The 24,975-nt window shown below is 36.8% G+C and overlaps 1 protein-coding gene across 2 annotated transcripts in view; it reads left to right on the forward strand.

Annotated features, from left to right (window-relative positions):
* The window catches only part of FBXO11 (F-box protein 11), a 76,871-nt gene that overhangs the window by 20,007 nt on the left and 31,889 nt on the right, over positions 1–24,975 (forward strand). For both annotated transcript variants that reach the window (XM_060754544.2, XM_060754545.2), the window contains exons 2-3: positions 21,129–21,256; positions 21,419–21,500. In XM_060754544.2, coding sequence (XP_060610527.2) covers positions 21,129–21,256; positions 21,419–21,500 — 210 coding nt within the window. The remainder of the gene's footprint in view (positions 1–21,128; positions 21,257–21,418; positions 21,501–24,975) is intronic.

The following is a 24,975-nucleotide window of genomic DNA, read 5'->3' on the forward strand; positions in this document are numbered from 1 at the left end:
GCAGTAGTTTGCTGCCATTTCAACCAGGCTGCATTTATTCATGACCACATGTCTAGCATTGTGGTGCCATCTATGGACACCAGTGACCCTAGGTATTTAAATTGGGTGGCTTTCTTTAGTGCTTGTCCATTAATTTGAATTGTTTTTTCAGTTTGAAGGCCACATTCCAGATACACTGTTTTGGGTATGTCCAGTTGGAGTTCATTTTCACATTTGCAGCTATTGTTAGAGGTTGCATGTTTTTGGCGGCCGAGTTCTATGTCATCTACATATAGTGTCCAGGGATACATATTCTGCTGTAGCAGTGTCCATGCAGAGTGTGAATAGTAATGGTGAGATTGCTGATCCCTGATGCACACCAAAAGTGATGTTGAAGTGTAGTGAAATCCCTGTAAGGCAGTGGCCCACACTTGTATTATTGTATAGTAGCTTTATCCATGTTACATAGTTTTCTGGTTTTCTAAAGTCTCTTTAACCATTCATTTCAAAAGTAAAGAAATATTATGCTTAAAGAAAAAAAGGACCTAATTTTAAAAGCCTTCCTCCTGACCAGTGGTTGTCAACCTTTGGTCCTCCAGGTGTTTTGGACTCCCACAATTTCTAACAGGTGCTAAAATGACTGGGATTTCTGGAAATTAAAGACCAAAACACCTGGAAGACCAAAGGTTGCGAACTACTGCGCTAGACAAAGTAATTGAAATATAATCACCTGAGGAGAAACAGACACTTCATGTACCAATTATGAGGGGACGAAGTCAGAGACATTTTGGTACCTGAGGCAGAGAATATGGCACCATACTTTAGCCGCTATAGGTCTCCTTGTGGAGAGAAAAAGCAGGGTATAGGTAAATATAGGAAACAACAACAAAACAACGTGAGAGGAAATCCACCTAGAATTTGCCAGGACTTGGCTTTTGTTCATTTCCAGTTGAAGCCAGGATTAATCCAGAGATTTCTCAGGTGGATTACTCCTCAAACAGATCTGCTGCCCTTACCCGCATCCAAATTCTGCAGATCATTATATACCAGCTGCCTATGAATATAGCATAAAATCATAATCTCTCAATTCTCAGTTATTGTAGGAACAGATATTGTAACAATTCAAATTTAAAATTATCCCATGTAACCCAGTATTGAAAGAATTACATTTATTTGTAAGAAAATATCTACCTTCTTTTTCATTTATGTTGTTTTTATGATATTATTACTAATGAAGTTTTGTGTGACTAGAGTTTGCATATTTTGTATTGCTATTTTCATAAGTTCATATTGGGAGCCCCAGAGAAACAATGTATCTGTTTTAAATAGCTTATGGCCAATACTTAAAAACAGATCTCTTAACAAGAACCTAGATCTCTTAAACTTTATTGTTGCCATGCTTTCACCATAATCCTGTTGTACTTAATAAAGAATGTACTTATCAGTCATTTTTTTTAAAACACAGCATTACTTAAACTCAAGTCAGGATACCAATGAAAGCAAAACTGCAAACATATGTTAAGGATCTCTCCCTCATAAAATACCATGTTTTGTTTCTCTAGGATCTGCATAGGTGGCTAAGAGTATTTTTAAAAATACAAATGTAAAAATATACAAAACATTGATAAAAGTATAAATTGGACACAGTATTCCATGACTTCCCTGGGTATAGAGTCTAGATCCAGGGAAGTCATGCTACCCCTCTGTTCTGCCTTGGTCAGACCATACCTGGAATACTATGTCTAATTCTGGGCACCACAGATGAAGGGAGATGTTGGCAAGCTGGAATGTGTCTAGACAAGGGTGACTAACATGACCAAAGGTCCGGGAGAGCAAGCCCTATGAGTAGCGGCTTAAAGAGCTGTGCATATTTAGTCTGCAGAAGAGAAGGCTGAGAGGAGACATGATGGCCATGTATAAATATGTGAAGGGGGGAGGGAACAAGCTTGTTTTCTGCTTCCCTGGAGACTAGGATGGGGAACAATGGCTTCAAACTCCTGGAAAGGAGATTCCACCTGAACATTAGAAAGAACTTCCTAACTGTGAGAGCTGTGAGAGCTGTTCAGTGGTGGAACTTTTTGCCCCGGAGTGTAGTGGAGGCTTTTAAACAGAGGCTGGATGGCCATCTGTTGGGGGTGCTTTGAATGCAATTTTCCTGCTTCTTGACAGGGGATTGGACTGGATGGTCCATGAGGTCTCTTCCAACTCAATGATTCTATAAAAGGTAATTTAATGGCAGTTAAACAATTTATAAAGTTGAAACTTTAGACATTAAATTCATTAACATTTATTTAAAGATTTTAAAACCAAAAACTTTAGCACTTTACAAAGTTGCAATTTAATGAGATTTCAATGGTTACAACAAAATTATCATTAATTTCAGTTTTAAGGAGGAACTTTGTTGGCTTTTGAAAAATCTGCATGATGGAAAAATATTTTTGTTGGGGATGCCAATTCCACAGTTTCTCATTGAGTTGAATCTACTTTATTTTGCAATATGTGTATTTCTAACATATTTTGGTGAATAAATGCTGCTCATATTGTGAAACTAAAGTTTCTATACTTCGTACTCATTTTATGAACTTTCCTGTTTTGTTTTGGAATATTTGCATTTAAGATTGTTACTGTGGAGCTTTTTTTCTTTATTGTAAGGTCTAGTTGCAAAATGGTGAGGTTGGATATTATTGATTCCTACCTGAATCTTTTATTATAAGATTTGTTCAGAGGGAGTTTGCCTTTGCCTTCTTCTGAATTGAGAGAGAGTGACTTGTCCAAGGTAGCCGAAGGGGTTCTATGACCAAGCAGGTACCCCAACCCTGATATCCCTGAGTCATAGCCCAGCACTCAAATTGCTATGCCATACTGATTCTAATAGAGACATTGGTGAGCTGGCTCTTCAGCATTGTGTCTTAAGCTATCTGATGCAGGGAACAAATCCCTTTTTTCTAGGTGAGGAACTGCTACCTTATTTATACACATTGCTTCCTTCTTTCCTGGAAACCCACAGGGATTGGCAGGTGATGGTTGACCAACACCAATCCTTGGACTGCCACTCTGAGTAATTCTACCCCAAAATGCAGGTTCTAAGGTAATTGTCCAGAGTTCCGCTTTCTTGGCTATCTAATGATAGGTATTTGGTTCATTACCTGTCATGGAAATTTACTCTTTAATTCATGGAAAAGACCCAGATCCATCCAGTTGAATGTTGTACTCTTGAAAAAAATGAGGAACATTATCTGTTTAATTCCTTAAATGCAGTAATTTGAATACACTTGTTTTAATAAGATAAAACAGAGATTTTATTTGGTTAAAAACTTTTAATTCACGTTTTCATGAAAGGATTATCTAGAAGTAAGAATCACTAAATTATATTTGGGCATATTCCATTGTGAGCAAATTTAGAACTGCAGCCCTAATGTCTATCTGTCTATCTATCTATCTATCTTTGATTGTTTGTTTGTTTGTTTGATCCATAAAGGCTCCTACATGGTCTAACAGATATTGATGAGACTTGGCACACTACTACTCATTATCCAAATTAAAATAAGCCATGGGTTTGAACCAAAAAGGTACACCACTTTGAAGCAAGGGTCCCTATAAGTAAATGATGTATGTTCAGATTCTACTGCCAGACGGCATGTATGTATTATACAACCATAAGAGGGCAGTATACAGCCCGAAAAACCTGCAACAACCCAGTAATACTCTGTGAGTAATCGGTATGTTTATGGGTTTGGAAGAGGTGGAGTTGGAAGGGCAGGTGAAATACAGTGTTCAGAGGCAGAGGAGTAGGTAAAATAAGTAGGTCTATGAAGGGGTTGTGTTATAGCTTTCTTCAGCTTGGTGTTACTAAAATAAATTCTTGAGTACAGGCATACCTCAGTTAACAAAGCTTCTAACAAGGAAACTCTTTATTATATATTTTTTTAATTTTATGCCTCCTTGGTCTCTCTCCTCCCCCCCCCCCCCCCCTTATCCTCTGTTTAGATAGGTTTTTATCATTATTGGCATTGGGAGCATGGTTAAGGAGGTCTTGAGATACACAGGATTGCAGTGTCAAATTGCAGCAGCAGGTCTGCAGTAAATCATGTAATGAGGCTTAAGGTGTGAAAAAATGAGATGCTATTTTAGTCCAAAACTTTCCAAAAATTTCATGTTAGTAATATGCTTTTTAGACATACATCATTTCGTGACACAGAAATTCAGTTTTACTAACAAACCAGAGATACAGACATATACCAGTGCATAAATTATAATAACAGAATATATGGAGACATACATATCTCATGAAAATATTTCATTTATATTTTAAAAAATATATGACTTGTTGCTTATTTCACATAGACTCAGAGGTTTCTTGTTAACCAATCCTAATTTAGCTGGTGTCTGTCTAAAATAGGGAAGGTGAATAGCAGCTCCCTCAAGAACACCTTATATGGTGCATGCACAAAAGGGAAGAATAGACAACCCTGTCTTACCAGTTAGCCCCAGGATCATCAAGAAAGAATAGATCTATAAATCTGTCCACCAGAATGGCAATCATAAGAATACTTTCATTTAAACAAAAATGTAACATGTAAATAAAATAAGTAAATGAAATTTTAAGAAATAATCTCATTGATGAGGTTCAGCTTTAGCCTTTAGTTGAGTAGTTTTAGCTAGGTGTATGTTTTGAGATGTTAAGGGATGGAACTCCCATCTCTACCATCCATATGAATATCGCTCTTATGTATGGTACATGCAATTTCATATATGCTGCTTATTTAACACTATCTGGAAACAATAGCGAGTTCAGGCTCATTTTGATCTTTTGCAGCAAAACTAACAAATCTTGTGACACCTTAAAGACTAGCAAGTTTTGTTAGACATGAGCTTCATGGACTCTAGTCCAGTTCTTCAGATGCATCTTGTGTCTGAGAGTGAAATCTCATGATAAACTATTCATTATTTTTAGCAGCTTCCTTTTTTCTTTTTGTTTGCTTACAGTAGATTCAGTCTTGAGATCATATGAGGTCTGAGGTGTGAAGTTCATTCTGTCTTTACAATTAATCAAGCTAATATGACACATGACAAAGGTGGGTAGTAATTGAAACTACCATATAATGAGAGGGTTTCCTTTTATTCTCACAACTGCAATGTATGATTTGGTCTATTTTTGTTTCCTTCATCTTGTGTAGAGTTTTATCTTAGGAACATAGTTGCTGGTGCTTAAGACCTGTATCATGTCTTGCATTTTCTTGCCATCTTTAAATGCCCTCTGGGTCCTGGTATTGGTAGTTGTAAAAACTGAAAATTCTAGCCCCTTAAAATTGTGAAATTAGTTTAGAAAGAATGTGATTTCTGAACACAATACAGTTTTTAAATGCTCTATTTTGAATCTTTGGTAGTTTCACTTTTTACAGCAGGCATGAGGAGTGATCATTAATCTAGTTTGTTAGTACAGTCTTAGAATTGGACTAATACTGTGGAAGAAGTTGATTTTTCTCTATCCAAACCAGAATTTCTAGATTAGAGGTGAGAACTGTGTGATTTGCAGGCCAGATTTAGCACACTAGGGTTGTTTGATTTCCCCAGCACCTTAATCCTCCATCCTATTCCCTACCCTGGCTCCCAAATTAAATTGAATACAGAAAAAGTGGCAAATAGTGTGTTAGAGATTGATTTCTCCTGAGGCCTCCATGAGACCCAATTCTCCACCCACATTTTGAAAAGCCTCAAACAATGCAACTTTCCCCAGGCACCTTAAAGTTGCTGGAATGTTACTCCCAGTTTGTCAGACATGGCTAGGTACAGGCTGCAGACATCTAGAGAAGAGAAAACGAGGCACATGTGATCCTTGGCCCTCTTGTTTCTAGATTGTGTTAAATATATGAAATTCCATATGCATATATTAATTTACTTAGAGAGATATTCATATGGATAGTAGAGATGGAGTTCCATTCTTTAACATATTACTGTATTATTGACATTACAATCCTTTTAATGACATTTTAATATATGACAGTTAAAAACAAGTGGCACAGAAAGCTCAAGCTGTTAGTGTGCTCTTATGTGGAAAATATAATGTAAGATTATTTTTTTCTAACTTCTAAGTGAAACAATTTGATAGAGGAAAAACATTAACGGCTTTCCAGCTGTTCCATATAATTCCTGATTTTTTGTGAGATTAGGAAAAGCTACATATGATGTCTGTGAGAATTTTGATTTATATGAAAATGATATGTTAAAAATGTGAAAAAAATAGATGTGGTGTGTGAGTCAGTCAGTCTACCTGTTTTCTCCAGTTCTTGTAAAGTATTTGGATACATTGTCCTCAGAGATATAGGGAGGCTATAAAAATACTGGCTATGTATTAAAATTTCCAGTCAAGTATAGCTGGCCTTAGCTACTTCCAGTCAAGGTACTGGCCTTAGCTACTGATAACTTCTGGCTATTTAACACAGTAATTGCCACCTCTCTGTGCTCCATTGTGACGTTTAAGATTAGCTAAGCGTATCCTTTTGAGGATAACATACCTAAGTGCATATGAATATTTAAGCTTATTTGGCATTCAGTGAGTTTGCTTCATTGTTGATTTGCTAAGATTAAAAGCACTGGCATTGTTAAGCAAATGCTATAGGTATGTTGTTTTGTCAGTAAAAATGGCTTTGATGCTAACATCTGAGTTTAAAAATTGAGAATGAGAATTAGCTGATAAAATAAAAGCTAGAGTTAGCTGATAAAAAAGCTAGAGTAATCCACTTCCTTTTATGCATGGGGATTCCCCACCCAGTTCTGAATGCTGGTTTTCCATCTTTCTGTCTTTGGATGAGAAAAATGGAGAAAGAAAAGTAGGATTAATAGGTTCCTATCCTCACATGTTGATTTAACTCTTAACAGAGAACACCTGAATAGGGCTTATAGAGAGATCTTCTAGGACTGTTCTGCTTAGTTGTTGAAAGCTGAACCTGAGAATTATTCAGCAGTGTTGAGGAAATCTTTCATTTAAGTAGCTTTCAGTAGATGGGATTAAACCAACAGCAGAAGTATGGGTGTTGTCCCTTCCCCTTAAATCAAGAAGAAAAAGCAATCAGTATTTGAAGCTTGTAGCTCAAGTCTGTCTGTTTATGATAGACAGTGTAGTTGTAATAGTATGTCAGTGGGTAGAAGATGTCATAGGAGATTAGTTAAATGATTTTAACTTGGTACATATTTTGATTGTGAAAATTAAATTACTTGAAACCTTGGTCTGAACATCTCTTTATGCCTCAACACTGGCAACATTTTACCTGGTGCAAGCTGCTGTTTCCTAATAAGGATCTTGTATCATAAATAAAACACCTTTCTTTCATTGTAATATCATGTAGAGACATCACACTGGCAACAAAGATCCTCATAGTTAAAGCAATGTATTCCATGTAACCTATGGAAATGAGAGCTGGACCATAAGGAGGACTGAGCGAAGTAAGATACATGCTTTTGAACTGTGGTATTGGAGGAAAATTCTGAGAGTGCCTTAGACCGCAAGTAGATTAAACCAGTCCATACTTCAGGAAATGAAGCCCGACTGCTCACTGGAGGGAAGGATATTAGAGACAAAGATGAAGAACTTCGGCCACATCATGAGGAGACAGGAAAGCTTAGAGAAGACAATGATGCTGGGGAAAATGGAAGGAAAAAGGAAGAGGGGCCGACCAAGGGCAAGATGGATGGATGGATGGCATCCTTGAAGTGACTGGCTTGACTCTGAAGGAGCTGGGGGAGGTGACAGCCAACAGGGAGCTCTGACATGGGCTGGTCCATGAGGTCATAAAGAGTCGGAAGCGACTGAACGAATAAACAATTATTGTAGTTTTTGCATTCATTTTGGGAAGCAACATGAAATTCATGGATTATCCAGTCATTTTCCCCTGCCCCCTCTCACTGCTGACTTTGTTTAGACTAGTAGTGCAGGGGACAAGAAGGAGTCTTCTGCCTCTTCTGGCTGAGTTTTTACTTGGAATAGTGACATAATTTAAATATAATCAAATAGAAAAGTATTAAATTTGAGCCAGTGTTTTTGTTAGTGGAACTGAAAATTCTTTTTCAGTGACATTAAAATTAAAAATTATTTCTGTGTTACAGAAATATTTCTGTGTGTACAGAAGTGTTTATTATAATGTGTTTAAAACTGTATTTGTGTTTTACATTGGTTGCCTATGGCTGGAGCGGCCCAGCTGTGAGAGATATGTTGCCATGGAAACAAGGCAGAAGAGGAGGTGGGAGGAGCTTAGAGAGAAAAAGGTTTGAAAGTGACAGTTAAGTTTCAGTCAGGAGGAAGAGACCCTGAGAGAGAGCAGAGTCAGATAAGGACTCTGAGAAAGTAGCAGAGTCAGGGGAAGAGACTCTGAGGAGTGAAGAAGTGTAGTGTTAGTTAGTGTTCGTGAATATTTCTTCAGCTAGGGAGCTGAAGGGTAAAACTTTGTTAGATTTCTTTAGTTAAAAAGAACTAACAGAGGCTTTGTACGATTGCCAGTCGGTGGAAGACTGGAGTTCTATTATTTGATCCAGTATAGATCAAACAGTGAGAATATTCACAGCAGGGAACACTGAATAATAGACACCTTCACCAGAGCAAGAGTTTAAAAGTTGTAACATCAAAGGCTGAATTGTATCTCTACCAAGTCATATTGTAACCATCAAGTATATGCCAAGCATAACCTCTCCATATTGTAACCATCAAGTATATGCCAAGCTGAACATCTTTATATTGCAACCACAAGCTTTGTTCAACAATAAACTTGTTCTCTTTGTTATTTTAAAATCTGCCTCATCTCCATTGATTTTACGTTCGGTGCATTCCACTCTACAAAAATTACCTCACAACATAAACAGAGACAAATAGAGACTTTAATACCAGCGTCTCTATACATTATGGTGGCAGTTTAATTAGCATTTTGACGGAGGCTCCTTACAGTTTTTGGTAATCCCATTTCGGTGGGATTAATACTTCTTTACAGGCACTTTTACTGATTTGATTTCAATAGTAAAATGAAAGAAATGTAATTTGAAATCACAGTGCTTTTAATGGTAAACTCTTGAGAATTTTGAGTATGTGGCCAGGTAACCTACCTTTTAGGCATATGATTTTCACCTGCCTACAGCCCTTTTTATTTTTTTATTTTTTTAAAAGGCTTTATTCTTCAGTGTAAAGACTTAGGAGAAGCTCCTTCTGTACACACATCAACGTGACATTGGAATGTATCCTCTACACAAATAGAATTAGAACAACCAATTTAATATATGTTCAGACAACACTCTACTCAGCTGCAAGCCTCTGGTTTGAAAATCCACTCCAAATCATAGTTTAAAGTTTGTTTGAAATCATTATTTGGAGGCAATCACCAATTAGTGCTAGTCTTATATCTGTAGTTTTGATATCGCAAAGTGCGATTAGAGCCATCTGAGGAATGACAGGGTGAATTAACATAGGAGAAGACAAGGGAGAAATTTGGTGTATTGAATTCACATGATGTTCAAAGTCAACAGTGAGAGAGCAGTATAATGATTGGACTAAGGATTCCCATGCAGTCTTTTGAATGTGAAGCTGTTTCAGTGGGAGTGGCTTCCTATTATCTGTAGTGCTTTTTGGAATATGTAACACAATTTCCTTTAAAGCATTGTATTACTTTCAGAGCTTGGAATGTTACCACTAAATTAATTTAATTTACATTATCTTTAGTAGGGGAATTTTCTGATCCATAAAATCAGTTGTTAAGGTAAGCATAAGTTACCAATTTAAAAATAAGTTTACATATATTACATAAATTACTTTTGTTTACACAGTTCCCCCTTCACGACATAACTTTTTGTTTGCTTAACTGTGGTATCCAACAAGCTGTAAATGATGTTTTATCATTGATACTCTTTTCCACCACAGTCTCATTCACTTGGTGACTAGGTGTGCTCTTCTCTCACTCATCCATCAAAGAACATTGATTAATTGTTGGGATTAGAGAAGAATGGTAAGAAATTAAGAGATAAATAAATCCAATTACTGATTCCAGATATAATAGATCAATTGAATGTAATGGGATTTAGTGAGTCAACATGAACGTATATCAGTTTTTCCTTTTTTAACATGCTGAGAGGTAGCTGTTAATGCAGGTTTATCTCCTTTCCATTTTACTCTGTTTTGCTGTTCATTCATGCTGAGTAAGGATTTTTGGAGGCAGCTGCTCCTTACTTGACTTTTTAAGATAGGCATATGCAGCCATAGTGGGAGTGGCTAGTATATGTTCGCATTCTTTCTTAGATCAACCTTTATTGTTTTGTTTACTGCAGATGCACTACTGTAATCTAATACAGCAAATGTTTCTTTGTGGTTTCTGACTTACACAAGATGGGTTAACTGTACCTGTGCAATTCACTGTTTGTAAACTTCTAGAGTTGTTACGTAAGTTTTGAGGGTAGCCTTTCTCACCATAATTAGCACACTGTGCACCAAAACACTCAATGACTTCTAAATGTTTCTTGGTTCTCAATTTTTGCTTCTTCACAGGTGCCATCCTTTTAGCCACATGCCATTTTTTGCTGACATGCACAGCAGATTCCTTCATGTGTGGGCCTCCATCACTTCAGATTTGTGGGCCCCTCATCAAAAGAGGATATCTAATTCTGGAAAACTCCTATTGCAGGTTTTCTCTGTGTTACTCCTTTGTTTGTGCTTAAAGAAGAGGTGAACAACTTGTTTCTTAAAGGAAGCATTGAGGCTATCCTCCTCTCAGCTTAATTGGAAGTTTTTCTCCCATTACTGCATTGTGTTAAAAAGGATAGTGAACTGGATTCCATTTTGGATTTTAGAGAGGCATCAAGTTCTGTGTACAACCCAGAATAGTCATACTGAACAACATCCTTCCCTCTGTTGCAGAAGGGCAATTGGTTTGCCACTTTGAACTTACTTATGATCAATGCCCTACTTGTGTACACCAAGTGGATGGCAGTGCTTGCAGCTTGGCTTCAACAACAGGATTTTGTTCTATTTCCTTATATCACTGTTTGGTTGCTGTGAGTGGCTGCTTATAAACACTTTTATAGGGGCTGTCTTGGATTCTTGGGCCCATGTAACCTTTCTCCCCGAAGACAGATTTCTAGTTCTTTGAAGGGCAGTGCTAATATCCACAAGGATTCATTACTGAGATGTCAAAGTCTTTTTGGACTTACGGCTTCAGTCACTGCAGTGACACAGTATGCAAGACTGGGGATAACATGCATTGTAATCATTGTTTTTCATAAGGTTTGAATTTTAGAGGACAACGCTTAACAATTCCTTGCAATGTACATTATCCTATGGATGATGGATCAACAAAATGTAAAGCACACATGCCTTTCCTCCCTTGTCATCCCTTGATAGTTGTCACCACTCCATGGAGGGCTCTGGGGCACATTTCGAAGATCAGAAAGTCTTCTGCCACTGGTCTACAGAAGAGAGCTTGTTGTATGCGTTTGAGATTATAACTTTAAAGCATTTGAGAGCATGCACAGCAGAGCTGTTTAGGTAACCACCAATAGAAGCAGAGTGGTGTCTCAAATAAACAAGGAGATGTAAGATTGGACATCCTGTAAATTCCTCACAATTCCACTGTGGAACTGGTACAATTCACATGAGGTTTGTTTCTCGGAAAGCCATCTTCCCAGAGAATAAAACATCCTGTTGGGTGCTCTGAATTAAATGCACTTGACTTTTCATAAATGGAGGCAATACCTAGTCACTCTTTAGAAACTTTTCAGAGAGTAGAGAACACTTGCGGTAAACATGTTTGTATCTCCCCTAAACAAGCTGTTCAAATAATAATCTGCGGAAGGTTAGACTCCTTTGTTGTTGTTGTTGTTGTTCATTCGTTCAGTCATTTCCGACTCTTTGTGACTTCATGGACCAGCCCATGCCAGAGCTCCCTGTCGGCCGTCACCTCCCCCAGCTCCTTCAGAGTCAAGCCAGTCACTTCAAGGATGCCATCCATCCATCCATCTTGCCCTTGGTTGGCCCTCTACCTTTTTCCTTCCATTTCCCCCAGCATCATTGTCTTCTCTGTCTCCTCATGATGTGGCCGAAGTACTTCATCTTTGTCTCTAATATCCTTCCCTCCAATGAGCAGTCAGGCTTTATTTCCTGAAGTATGGACTGGTTGGATCTTCTTGCAGTCCAAGGCACTCTCAGAACTTTCCTCCAGCACCACATTTAAAAAGCATCTATCTTCCTTTGCTCAGCCTTCCTTATGATCCAGCTCTCACATCCATAGGTGACTATGGGGAATACCATTGCTCCTTAGACTCCTTAGGTAATGTTTTCCTGTTCAATTAGAGAGGTCCTGTGTTGTATGGCTTCTTCTGTTTCCTCTCCAACATGAAGGTGATCTCCAAAATTCACCAGATTTCTTCTCATCATCCCATGGTGGTCTAGGCAACCATGGTTTACCTCTCTTAATACATCTCTCCAAAGAAAAGTATCAGAATATGCCATTCTGACCAAATCTTCTCACCATTCGCAAGACCAGAATGAGTCATCCTGAAGCTGAAAACAGATTGTAGCTTTGCCTGTATTTGCCTATAACTCCACTTCCACATCAACCCAAGCATGTAATACATGCTGAGTTTACTGAGTTCTTTTAATTTGGCAGGTCACAGGACAAACCTTTCATGTTGTCAATTTTCTGGTGACTTTACCAGAAATGGGTTTGGTCCTTTTTTCTGTTATTTGCTACTTTTCATTAGTTTCATGGCATTCTTAATGTTTTGGTATGCCTTCTCTTTGGGCTTTGGTATGCCTTAGATTCTCTTTGGCTCACCATTCAGCACATTCCTGCTTACGTGTACATTCATGCAGAAATATAGCACACATGTCAATACAGACAGTCCCCAAGTTACCAACAAGATAGATTCTGTAGGTTTGTTTCTTAAGTTGAATTTGTTTGTAATTCAACTTAACAGGTACATTCTTTAAGCATAAGTCCAGCCGTAGATAGATAGATACTATAGATATAAGCTTTAGAGTTAACACCCCTGTGGTGTTTGTTTTACTGTCTTGTGCCCCTGTTCAGAAAAAAATCACCTCCCTTTCTGTCACTGTGATAAATTGATTTTTAAAAATTTGGCCTGTTGTGGAAAAAAGGATTGGTGAGGTAGCTCCAGTGCAGACTCCCTTTCCCCATGGTGACTCCTTCAGGACTGAATTTCCCTTCCTAGGGATAGATTTCTTTCACTTCCTATTGTTTTGCCCCCATTTGTAACTATGAGTTGTTTGTAAGGAGTACCTGTATACTTAAGTCCATTATTAGTACAGCCAAATATACAGTATACATATATACTGCAATATAGGAAGCTGATTTTCTCTGGCTCTTTCTATATTGTTTGAAGATACTAAGCTGGATCATTTGAAAGCTAAAACTCCTAGACATTCCATGATTGAAAACAAGTAAAAAGCAAGTAGGAATTGTGTCTCAGGAAGCTTCCAAATGTATTATTTGCTTCTCTTGTAGAGCAAACTGCCTTGTGACTAACTATATTGGTTTAAAAGAATAACAATCTATTGTTTCAGTACTGGTGTAGTGCAGACTCTTGTGGGTTGTACTTTCTCAAACTCAAGCTATTGTAGATAGCTATTTGCTTCATAATTGTTGGTGATTCCAAGAGTGCTACTCTTATTTTATATTAAAGCTTGGATGAAAGAAAAGAATGGTAGCAGTACTGAGATATTAAGTGGATGTAACATTTGTTTCAGTGGAATTTATTTATATCAATGCAAGGAAACGGCTTGTTGCTTAGGGAAAAAAACCCTTTTGAATTTAATGGGGCTTAGGTTTTAAAGAAGTATAGAGATGATCAGACAGTGTAACCATAATTTTGGCATCTTAAATTAGAATTTTAAGATGGGCTTTTTGAATATTTAAACATAAGTATTGAGAACATTAAACATTTCCACATTAAAATGCTCTTAATCCATAATGTATGCTATCAAGTTAAAATGTAAGCAAAGTCTGCAATATGAAGAGCCTCGACACCTCCAGGCTTCTTGAAACCATTCCTTTTCTACAGAAGGTGGTTAAACCAACACAGATATAGTACAAAGACTAAGAGAATTGTGTTCATTGTTACAGATCAAGATATAGTGGAAAATGTGGTAGGGGTATGGGTGGGGGATGGAGAGCGGACAAATTGTGAAAAGAATAATAACTTCACAAAAGAGATGAATATAGAAATATAGAAATGTTCTATTATATATAATGTATATATGAAATAGCTTTCTGTTACCTATTCACAGATTATGTTATTATGTTCTTAATAAAATATTTTTTTTAAAACGAATCATCCCTTTTCTGCCTAAATAAACAACAATTTGCCTCCCCTGGAAACTTCAAGCAGTGGCAAAATCACTTATAAAATAGGTATGGCAGGCCCCTTTCACCTTTTAACATAAAGTATCCTTTTTAAAAATCCAGAAGTAGCCTTACAGCCACCCATGGTCCCATTCATTTTCATCTGACTGTTTCCTCTGTTTTATCAGATCAATACAGTTAATAGAGACAGCATTCAAGGTACTTATGTAACACAGTGCACATTCCATCAAGTGCAATAATTTACATAATTTGTTTTTCTGTCCAAACACTGAGAAATATTTTGAAATCTCTTGTATGAAACACATTGAACAATTGTTTTTTGTTTCAATGTAATAATAAGCATATCTATCTATCTATCTATCTATCTATCTCCATCCTTCAGGGAGTGTGTATGTCATAAATTTGTATAAAAGGGGAATAAAATGTAAAAAAAAAGTTTTAAAACAAATTTTCATAGAAAAACACATCTGCTCTTAATTTACTATGATTATAAAAAACGATTGTCAAGACTTCTTTTGTTCTGGAGGTTGTGTGCAAACTCATTGTCAATTTATACTAATTTATACTAAATTTCTACCTCTCATAGGTGGCCCTTTTTCACATGAGCCAAATGTTACATTTAAGGTACAGATGCAATATGCCATACAAAGTTGCTTGTCATGTCCTTACTACCTCAATCACCTTAGAGTTAAGTCTCTTTCAGAAAGATTTTGTACTTTAATCTTTGGAAGATGGGTGTATGCCCTCATTAATGTGTGATATTCTGCCTACTGTTTTACAGTTGAGTTACTTGACTGTAGCAAACTGATCAGAACTTTCTACTGTTTTGTATCACATCCATATATCTTGAAAAACCCTGTGGCCATCGCAAGGCATAGAACATATCTCTTAGTAGCTCAGCTGTGAAGGGATGTTTTAATATTATGAGTGCAAAAGGAACAAGTTAAAAATTTGGAGTTACTGCCAGACAAGTTGCATTGGGCTAAATAGACTATTTTGAAAGCAACTGTATGTATTAACGATCATGTTTTCTCAGATTATGATCAGAAGCTTTTATTTGCAAATTTATAATGAGGTGATCATGTTTTCTCGTTTATAAATATGTTAGGTTTTCACATTACTAAAATTGAGACTGAAGCTTAGAAAATAAGCAATTTTGATTCAGAGATCTCGAGTTGAATTAAAAACTTTTGCATTCAATCTTGAAATTCAGAAAAGCCGGATTAAAGTCAGTAGCACCATTCTAGTGTTTAGGCTTGTATTAGTCCCAGCAGTAGCTTAGCATGTAGTAAAATTCTGGGAATGGTTCCCACAACTTGTATTTATTTGTTAAAAAAAGCAAGAACTTGAACCTGAATTGTGCATTCCTCATCCCTGAATAATGCCAGTGCCTTCGGGTGTGTCTCTGCTGTCATTGGGCAGAGCAAAAATGGTTGGTTTGATAAAAGTAAAAAAAAACAAAACCAAAAACGTGTAGTAACTGTCAGTAATTTTCCCTTTCTCCTACAGCTGACTAATTAATTACTCTAAATTTTCTCATGTCAGCACTGACATTTGAGATGGAGGTTAACTTCTTTTCTTGATGTCCTCCAGTTAGAGATTAGCAGGGAATTTTTAAAGATACTCTTGTTTCTAGAGCTAGTGTGGTATTGTGGTTTGTGTATTATTTTCCTGGAGATCAGGGTTCAAATGCCTGTTCAGCCATCGAAACCCATTTAGGTGACCTTGGGCCAGTCACACACACACACAGCATCAGACAAAGGTCAGAGAAGAAATCCCATTTGAACAAACTTCGTCAAGAAAACCTAAGAATAGGGTCGACATAAGGTGTTTTTTTTGGGGGGGGGGTGACTAGATTTTTTTTCCTTTGAGAATTTCATTCACATGTGCAGTTGGTTTCTGGACTTACTGTTTCCAAAAAGATTTCAGTCTAGTGGACATGACTAGTTGATATGCCACATGGTCACTCAAAATAATAAGCATTGAAAAAGTGCAATCTTTTTGGTGATTATGGTAAAGAAAGTTAGGTCAGGATTGTCCAATCTGGGGCCCAAAATTGTTATGTTTTAAATATTTGTTTGTAACTCAATTGCAGTTCTTCAGTGCAAACTTTGTAGACAACAACAGAATGGAATGGAAATATCAGAGTATGTCATGTCTACAAATATCAGAATATTATCTGTCATTCACATAATTGTAAACTGTTCAGACGGAAGATCTACTCAGCAATTTTAAAAGACCCGCTAAATGGAATGGCAGGTAATTAGTATGACTATGCGAGGACTTTTTTGTTGTTGCTTATTTGTGGTGGCAGATACCACGAAAATTATTCACTGACCTTTTTTTTTTTGCTCATCAGTTGTAATTAGTATTAGTGTGTTTTATATGTGGCCCTGGACAATTGTTGTTCTTCCAGTGTGGCCCAGGGAAGACTCAAGGTTGGACACCCCTGGTTTACATAATCTGATGGTTTTATATCATGTTATTTTTTGGTTTAATCTGATGGTTTTATATCATGTTTGTTTGCTTTGTTCTGTTAGAAATGTAATATAATTTGACTGGTTGTCCTGACACGACAAATAAATCATGTTATTATAGCATGGTCTTTAAGATCATAATCACTCTATCAAATTTTATATTTTCTTTAATGAACATTACTGTTTGCTTATGATGAATATAGGAAATGGCTCTCAAATTCTTTAATGTACATTACTGTTTGCTTATGATGAATATAGGAAATGGCTCTCAAATGGTAGGATTTCAGGTACCCATTATAAAACTTGGTTTCTCAATCTATATAAATAAAAATGTAATGTTCGTTTGTGGGATTAACATAACTCAAAAACCACTGGGCGAATTGACACCAAATTTGGACACAATATACCTATCAGGCCAACGAGTGACCATCACTCATAAAACCCTGAAAAACACAGCGGAAAGGACTTAAAAAGCCAAAAATAAAAAATACATTACAACGCATGTGCAAAACCACATTTTTAAAACATATATACACATACATACTCACACAAGACACATATACACAGACTGGGCCACAGCAACGCGTGGCAGGGGACGGCTAGTGTGTGATAATTGCAGTATGTGTGGAATATGGCAGTGAGAATAATGCAGCAGTTAGGCATATGACATATGGATGGGACACTCTGCCAATCTTTTTTTTTTTTTTTTTTTGACTTTATAGGCTTCATTAATTGGCATCCAGCTTGTGCTGTGGAGACCATTATACCCTTTCTGTTGTGGTATTGGAGGGTGGATATATAGGGCACTTTCCATGAATGCAAGCACCTTATTACACAAAGTCTCACACGATTTCTATTCATGCTACAGCCTTTCTTGCAACATCCCATATCAAAACATGTAACCCTGAAAGGATGAGGATTTTGTAAGTATTTGCAAAAGATTGAGGGCTATCATGTAGGTGATTGCAGGTGAGGGGATTATGACCCTGACTATTGAAATAATTGGAGACATTATATCCACATGAGGCAACTAGCATACCTAAGGAAGAAGAATGGGCGAGGTAGGTGCAGACTGATGCAGACCTATCTCTGTATCAGTCCTTGCAAAGTTTTGAATAGAATATTCAGATATTTAAGCATTGTTTTTCAAGTGCCTTTTCCACTACTATTTTAGAAAGTTTCCAGTCCTTAGGAGCTGTTTTTGCATGCCGCAAAGAATTTCACCAGAAATATTATCTGAAAAATAGGATTATATATTTCCATTTGTGTATGTCTGGTTTTTTTTTTTAAAATCCCATCCTGTAAGGACGAGTGCTTTCATTCATTTATCCATCTATCCAGGCAATCATTGGAATACCAAAATAAAATTAATCCATCAAGAAAATGTTGAGGACTGATTTTATGTAAAATTTTATGACTTCTGAAGGCTCAGATTTTGCAGGTGTATTATGCCATTCATTTTGCTATTGTCCACTTCTACTGAATCTAGCTAGAAATTATAGGAAAGGCCATGCTTTTGTATCTCATCATGATTATCTTTTAAAATGAGTTAGATGAATTTATATACATAATTTCTGTCTTCTAACTGCTCTTCAGTTTTGTCAGACAACTAGAATATTTACCTGTTGCTTATTAGAAAAACAATTCACTTCTGTCTAGTAATTAATATTACTTGTTTTTGACAAGTTCAAATAAAAAGAAACCTAATTTTATTCAACTAATTAAAAAACAAGTCCTATTTACATTCCTTGGAACTTGGGGCATTTCAAGTTTGAATTGGGCCTGGATCAGCTCTGTGGCAAATGCCGCACTGAGCTGATTCAGGGTAATGTGGGGCAAAACCACTTTAACTCCGCCTTGCCAGCATGTTAGCAAAAACCAGGACATAGTATGAATTCTTACCCAGTATTTGGACTTTTCCTCGGTTTTGGGCATGATTGAACAATTGAGTCAGTTCGGTTCCAGAACCGGCCACAATTGTTCCCACTGCTGTCCTATGTTTGAGCAGCTGAAGGACATGGGATAGCAGTTACTATCCCTTCCTTCCTTTATTGAAAAAGTGGTCCATATTTACTCTTCAGTTCTTCATCCATAATATTGCTGGTGATATTACAAAGTCTACCTTGAAGGTGTTTTTGATTAACATGAATCTTAGACCAGTAAGTTTATACTTTCATATGTGTTCACTACATATGAAAAAAGGAGCCTTTGTTATTTTGACATCCACAACATTAGTTCGAAACATTCGGAAACAATTTTGTGAGTGTTTTTGAGATTAAATAACATTTGTACATTCGTTTATACCAGTTTTCTCTTAAATTAGGTACTACACAAAGTACATTTTATATAGGCTTTATTTTCCTCATATATCCATTTGGATGCTATGCCCCAAGTTTTGAGCCCACCTTACCATGTTCATGGACCATTTATATGTTTGTTTGTTTTTTAAAAATACATGACTCTAAAGAGAACTTATCTTCTCTAACATCTGTGGCTATATTTGTCTTACCCTGATGAGATTTGTCTTCTAGGCTGCATATAATCAAAATGTTCTTACATTAGAAAAAAAATGATTATAATAGAAAAAAGAAAAAATGCAATGCAAAAGTTATGTATGCATAACAGGACTGGTGAATGTATATTTCCTTATGTCACCCCCCCCCCCTCAAATTGTAGATCCTACTTAATGAGATACAACTGCAGTGTGTGCTAAAGGAGAAAGGGTGGTCTTTTCAAAACTTAGTAGAAACTCAGCAAATAAATCTGTCACTCATGAAAGGTTGGTTGTGGGCATCCCTTTTCCATACACAGCTTGCCTCATTGCATTTGGAATAGAATTAAACTTTTCTTGTATATTTAGTATATATACGTAAAAATCTTTTTTGTAACCAAAAAATGCATACAAATATGAAGGCAAATAACATCTTTTAGGGAAATGCAAGCTGTTCCTGGTACCTTCTTTTTAGGAAATGCAAACTATTTCTAGTATCTCTGCCATGGCCCCCAAATGTCAACTTTTCTCTGCCACATGTGTAGAGATAAACAATCATTAGCTGATTAGTGAATATGTAAGGGAATAGGTGTGCATCCACACTGTAGAATTAATAGAGTTTGATACCACTTTAAATGTCATTGCTTAATGCTATGAAATTCTGGGAGTTGTAGTTTGATGAAGCACTAGTACTCTTTGGCAAAGAAGACTAAATACATTGTCTTTGTGACTCTCATATGCTTTCATGTTCTATGCCTGCAAAAGACCCCATTTAATGCTTTTTAGAGTAGAGTGAAAAAAATTATGAACAATACACATACAGTGTTCCTTCGCAACTTCGCGGTTCGCTTTTTGCAGACTTGCTGTTTCGCGGGTTTTTGCCTCCTGGCAATGATGGACTGTAGAAGGGGGTTTCACCCTCTCTCTTGGGAGAGAGACAGCCAATCATAAAAAAGAGAGGAGATACAAAGCAGTATGTAAATCACGGTCTTATAGCTCCATCCTTTTAGCTAGCAAAAGAAAAAAAAAGAAAAAAAAGTGCATGGTGCCTTTAAATCTCTCCTTGCTTCTGCCTCACCCTCAGAGTGCGCTATATATATATATATAGTGTCCCGACTTCACGGATTTTCACTTTTTGCGGGTGGTCCTGGAACGTAACACCTGCGATAAATGAGGGAACACTGTACTCTCAAAGGGTATGGTTCCCATTTTTCCTGCTCAGTGGTTTATGTTGGAGATGGAATTTAATTCTTCCCTCATCTTTGGTTTTTATTTATTCCTCCTGTTTCTGTCATTTCTCTTCTCTCCTGTTGTGTTGGAACATTGTGTTCATTTTGCAGTACAGCTTTATGCATTTGAAAATACTTTGTGTCTTGAAGATCCTGTTCTGTAAACATTCTATAGCTTATAGTAGCAAGTGTTTGAGCTTGAGGAAGTACCGTAATTATGCCATGTATTATCTATAGTTACTACTTCTATGAATTGTAGAAATCCATTTTTGCATTGCGGGTTATTTATATGTTTCTTATGAGAATGGTTTCAGATTATTTGTAAAGCACATAATGTAAGAATTTTAAACGTCTAAAATATGAAGATAACAAACCAGATTAATATCTAAAAATCGTAAATGAACAGCATATTTAACCAAGACTGATGTGTAGTTAATCTTTCAGACATCATGGTCAGACACCACCTCTCTGTCTTTATATGACTTGGTATTCTCTTGTAAATGCTGTTATTTTTTGTATGCGTTCACAGAAACAGGATTAACTATTTTGATATGAAAGTTGTGATCTTATAACATGTATTTTTTCTTTTGTTTCTTCACAGATGATGATGTACCTGCAGATATGGTTGCAGAAGAATCAGGTCCTGGTGCACAAAATAGTCCATACCAACTTCGCAGAAAAACTCTTTTACCTAAAAGAACAGCTTGCCCTGCAAAGAGCAGTATGGAGGTAACTTTGAAAATACTAAATTTACATTGCTTAAAATGAGTGCATAACACTTTGGTTAACATTTCACTCTTAAGAAAAAGTCTGTTGATAATTTCTTTTTGAGAAAGCTATTTCTAATATATGTTTTTGAAAGCTAATTTTATTTTCCTTTAAAATTGCTAGGGTGCTTCTACTTCAGCCACAGAGAACTTCGGTCATCGTGCAAAACGTGCTAGAGTATCTGGAAAATCCCAAGATTTATCAGGTAATTGTCTTTTGTGGTAATCGGAAGGGTAAAAGGATTGTTCTGCAAATGAACAGTTTTTTTTAAAGGGAAAATGTTAGGACAGTAATAGTCAAGTCTCTTGCCTTTCCTTTTGTCAAAAAAAGCTACTTGAATATCAGTTTGCTTGAGGAGATAGTAATGATGTAATTGCATGTATGTAACAGAGAGAAACTTATATGTAATTTGGCAGGCAAGAAAGGAAGAAGATAGATTTTTTATTGACTGGGGAGAATCCAATGCTTACAATGGACAATAGATTGGAAGTAAACTATGTAACTAAGGACAAATCCAGTGGTTCTCAACCTGGGGTCCCCAGATGTTTCTGGCCTACAACTCCAGAAATCCCAGCCAGTTTACCAGCTGTTAGGATTTCTGGGAGTTGAGGGCCAAAAACATCTGGGGACCCCAGGTTGAGAACAACTGGACTAATCTATTTTGTAGAATTAGTGCAGTTTGACCTGTTTGTAACTGCCATAGCTCAAAGCTATGGATTCATGGGATTTGTAATTTTCTAAAGTCTTTATCCTTTTGGCCAATGCTGGTGTCTGAACCAAACTGCAAACCCCATGATTTCATACCTTTGAGCTCTGGCAGTTAAAGTGGCGTCAAACTACATTAATTGTAGAGTGTAGATCCAGCTTAGGAGAAATCTAAAAATTAATCTGGTCGAGATGGAACATTATCCTGTCTTCTTCAGGGGTGGTGAATCCATTTTTCATTTTACCACCATTGCCTGCACAGCTGAGCAATCAGTGCTGACCTGAAATGATAGGGCCCAGCACCAAGAGCACTCCCATTCAGCTTGGAGGAGCTGCAGGAGGAGCAAAGGTAAAATAAAGACTGGACTTGCTTCCTATGTAGCAGCTGATTAAACAGCTGTGCCTAGTCTTCCTGTATTTCTAAAGGGTAATATTCTTTATAGCTGCTTTGGTTACTTTCTGTGCTTAGTTAGTCAAGGTGTTGGTTGTAACTTTTAAAATCTTTTATGGCATATACTAGATGTCTGTCAAAATTGTTTGCAGATGAATCTGAATCTTGCTGATGTATTCTGGGTGAGCTAGATTCAGTTGATATCCTAAGCTGCAAACAAGACAAATAAGGAGCAGGGGAAGCAATCTTTCTCTTGTGGTTTGAGGGCTGTAGGATGCGCATTGAGGTCACCTAGGCTCTACTATGCTCTTCTTTAGAAAGCCAAGCAACAAAACATTCCTTTGAAATGTAATCCAACAGCTCAATTTGATTGATCACACACTTATAATAAGTATTGTTTAGTAATACTCAGATTGTTGCCTTATTTCTTCACTATATTACTAAAAAATCTTAGTATATCTTTTAACAGTCATATCAGGTGTCTTCTGAAAAATCTTTCTAACTGTGATGATAAATTGGAATATGCAGTTCTCTTGTGAAACATTTTTTGTTATATGAGTTCATAATAAATGAAACCAATCCTTCATGTTGCTATGATTTTATTTCTTGTTATGTTAGCTTTCTCTGTCATTTCACTTACAAAAATTGAAATTTTTCTAAGGATCTATAAGCCTGCTTTTTCTGTTATAGATCATGTCTGCCTGTGTTTGCTATAGAGACAGGAAACATACCATTCTAAAAGTTAACATGGATTTTTTTAAAAAGAAAAAGATAATACTTGAAATCCTTTTTGTGCTATACCATGAGGGATAGTATAATATCTAAACTGCACATTCGTAATTTATTCTGGATTTTGTACAAATATAAAATCAAACACAGAAAATGGTTAGATTTAACCCCCTTGGTGCTTTGACAGTATTTTTGCTTCACTCAGTGGAAATGTAAGCTAAAACATCAAATTGGTTTTAGATTTCTTAAATTAGTATTTTAAAATTTCAATTGTGAATGTGTCTCATTGCAGTTACCAGCCTCATTTCTGACTTGACATATATAGGAAGGCATTGTAAGACATTGATAGATAATTTTACCCCCCAAGAGCAATAGAAATTGTATACATACAATTTAGCTGGAATAGCTCATTCTGTTTATTTAAATTGAGTGACACAAAATGTAAAATTATCTCCTGAATGCTGGAATCTCATTAGCAGAAAACTGCGGATGGGACAGTCTCACAGAAGAGACAATGTTGGCCAGATCAAATCAATTATAATTTGATCTGTATTCTCACCCAAGAAAGACACTAACATAATCACATTCCCTATTTTGAAATCCATCCATTTTCTGAACATGTATGCAGAGAAACTATTTGCTATAATAAATACAACATACTGGATTGCAGTTAAACAGAGCTTAGTAGACCAGAAATGTAAACTAAAAATATTTGATCATCTAAATTGTTAGTTCTTCAGTGTAGTGACAGAGTATAACTTTAAAAGTAGTGGAATTGATTTCTAAAATCAAATTATTTTTTAAAGTATTTTATTTACTTTGGAAATCAGTTAAGTAGACATATATGTATTACAATTGGTGATATGTCCTTCTGCACCCAGTTTTAAATAATAAAACCTGTGTTAGTCAAGTTGTTAGAGCATATTCTGACCATAGGAGTGATCCCACTTCGACAAAGATTAGGATTGTTGTACCATCACTTATTTCCTGACCCACATGAGAATTCCAGTGCCCCAGTGAGGTCTATCTACTGCAGGGGCCCCAAAACTTTTAAAGTGGGGGTTCAATTCAGAGTCCCTCAGGCTGGGGAGAGGACGACTTTATTTTGTGTGCTAATGCTTTAGGCGTGCATCAGCCATGCATGTGCGTCGGCCATACCACACACCTGCCATTACACACACGCACTTGCCACTACCACCACCATTCATACTCAGTTGTCCTCACCACACACCCACCACCGCTCACACTCACCTTTGCTGCTGCCACACACACACATTTGCTGTGTGTGCATCAGCCATGAATGCATGCACATGTGGCAGGGGCTGGGAAAAAGACCTTGGATGGCCAGATTCCAGTGGGCCTCAGTTTGGGGACCCCTGGCCTACTGTAACTAGAGCATGCTAGCTTCTGCTTTGATGTATCATAAATTGCAAAGGATGTTTCTTGGCCCAATCAAATTGAATACAACAAAAAAGTATTCCACTGACAAAAAGCATTAGTTTGTTATGATGCATTTAATTTTGGGTTCATAAGAGATACACCTGTACATAGCAAGTAACTGAAATTAGATGGCTTCCAAATGGCTAATTCACATGGTGGTATCTATTTTGAATCAACTCCACAAGGTGGCCATTTTGAATAGGGGAGCAAGTATTACCTACACTCATTTTAGTTGCTATACCTTTTATGTCAGAGTGTGTGGCTCAAGCAACTTTCTTCTATATTGTCTCAGCAACCCAAGGGGTTGCACCAATTGCCCCCTTCCTCCTAGGGTTCCTTCTCTGGTTTCTTCTGCCTCCATTATCCAAGCCCTCCTTATTCTCTCCAGAAAACAGGGGGAGACAAGCCATTCCCC

This window comes from Anolis sagrei, chromosome 1 (assembly GCF_037176765.1).
Source record: "Anolis sagrei isolate rAnoSag1 chromosome 1, rAnoSag1.mat, whole genome shotgun sequence".
Classification (NCBI taxonomy): Eukaryota; Metazoa; Chordata; class Lepidosauria; order Squamata; family Dactyloidae; genus Anolis; species Anolis sagrei.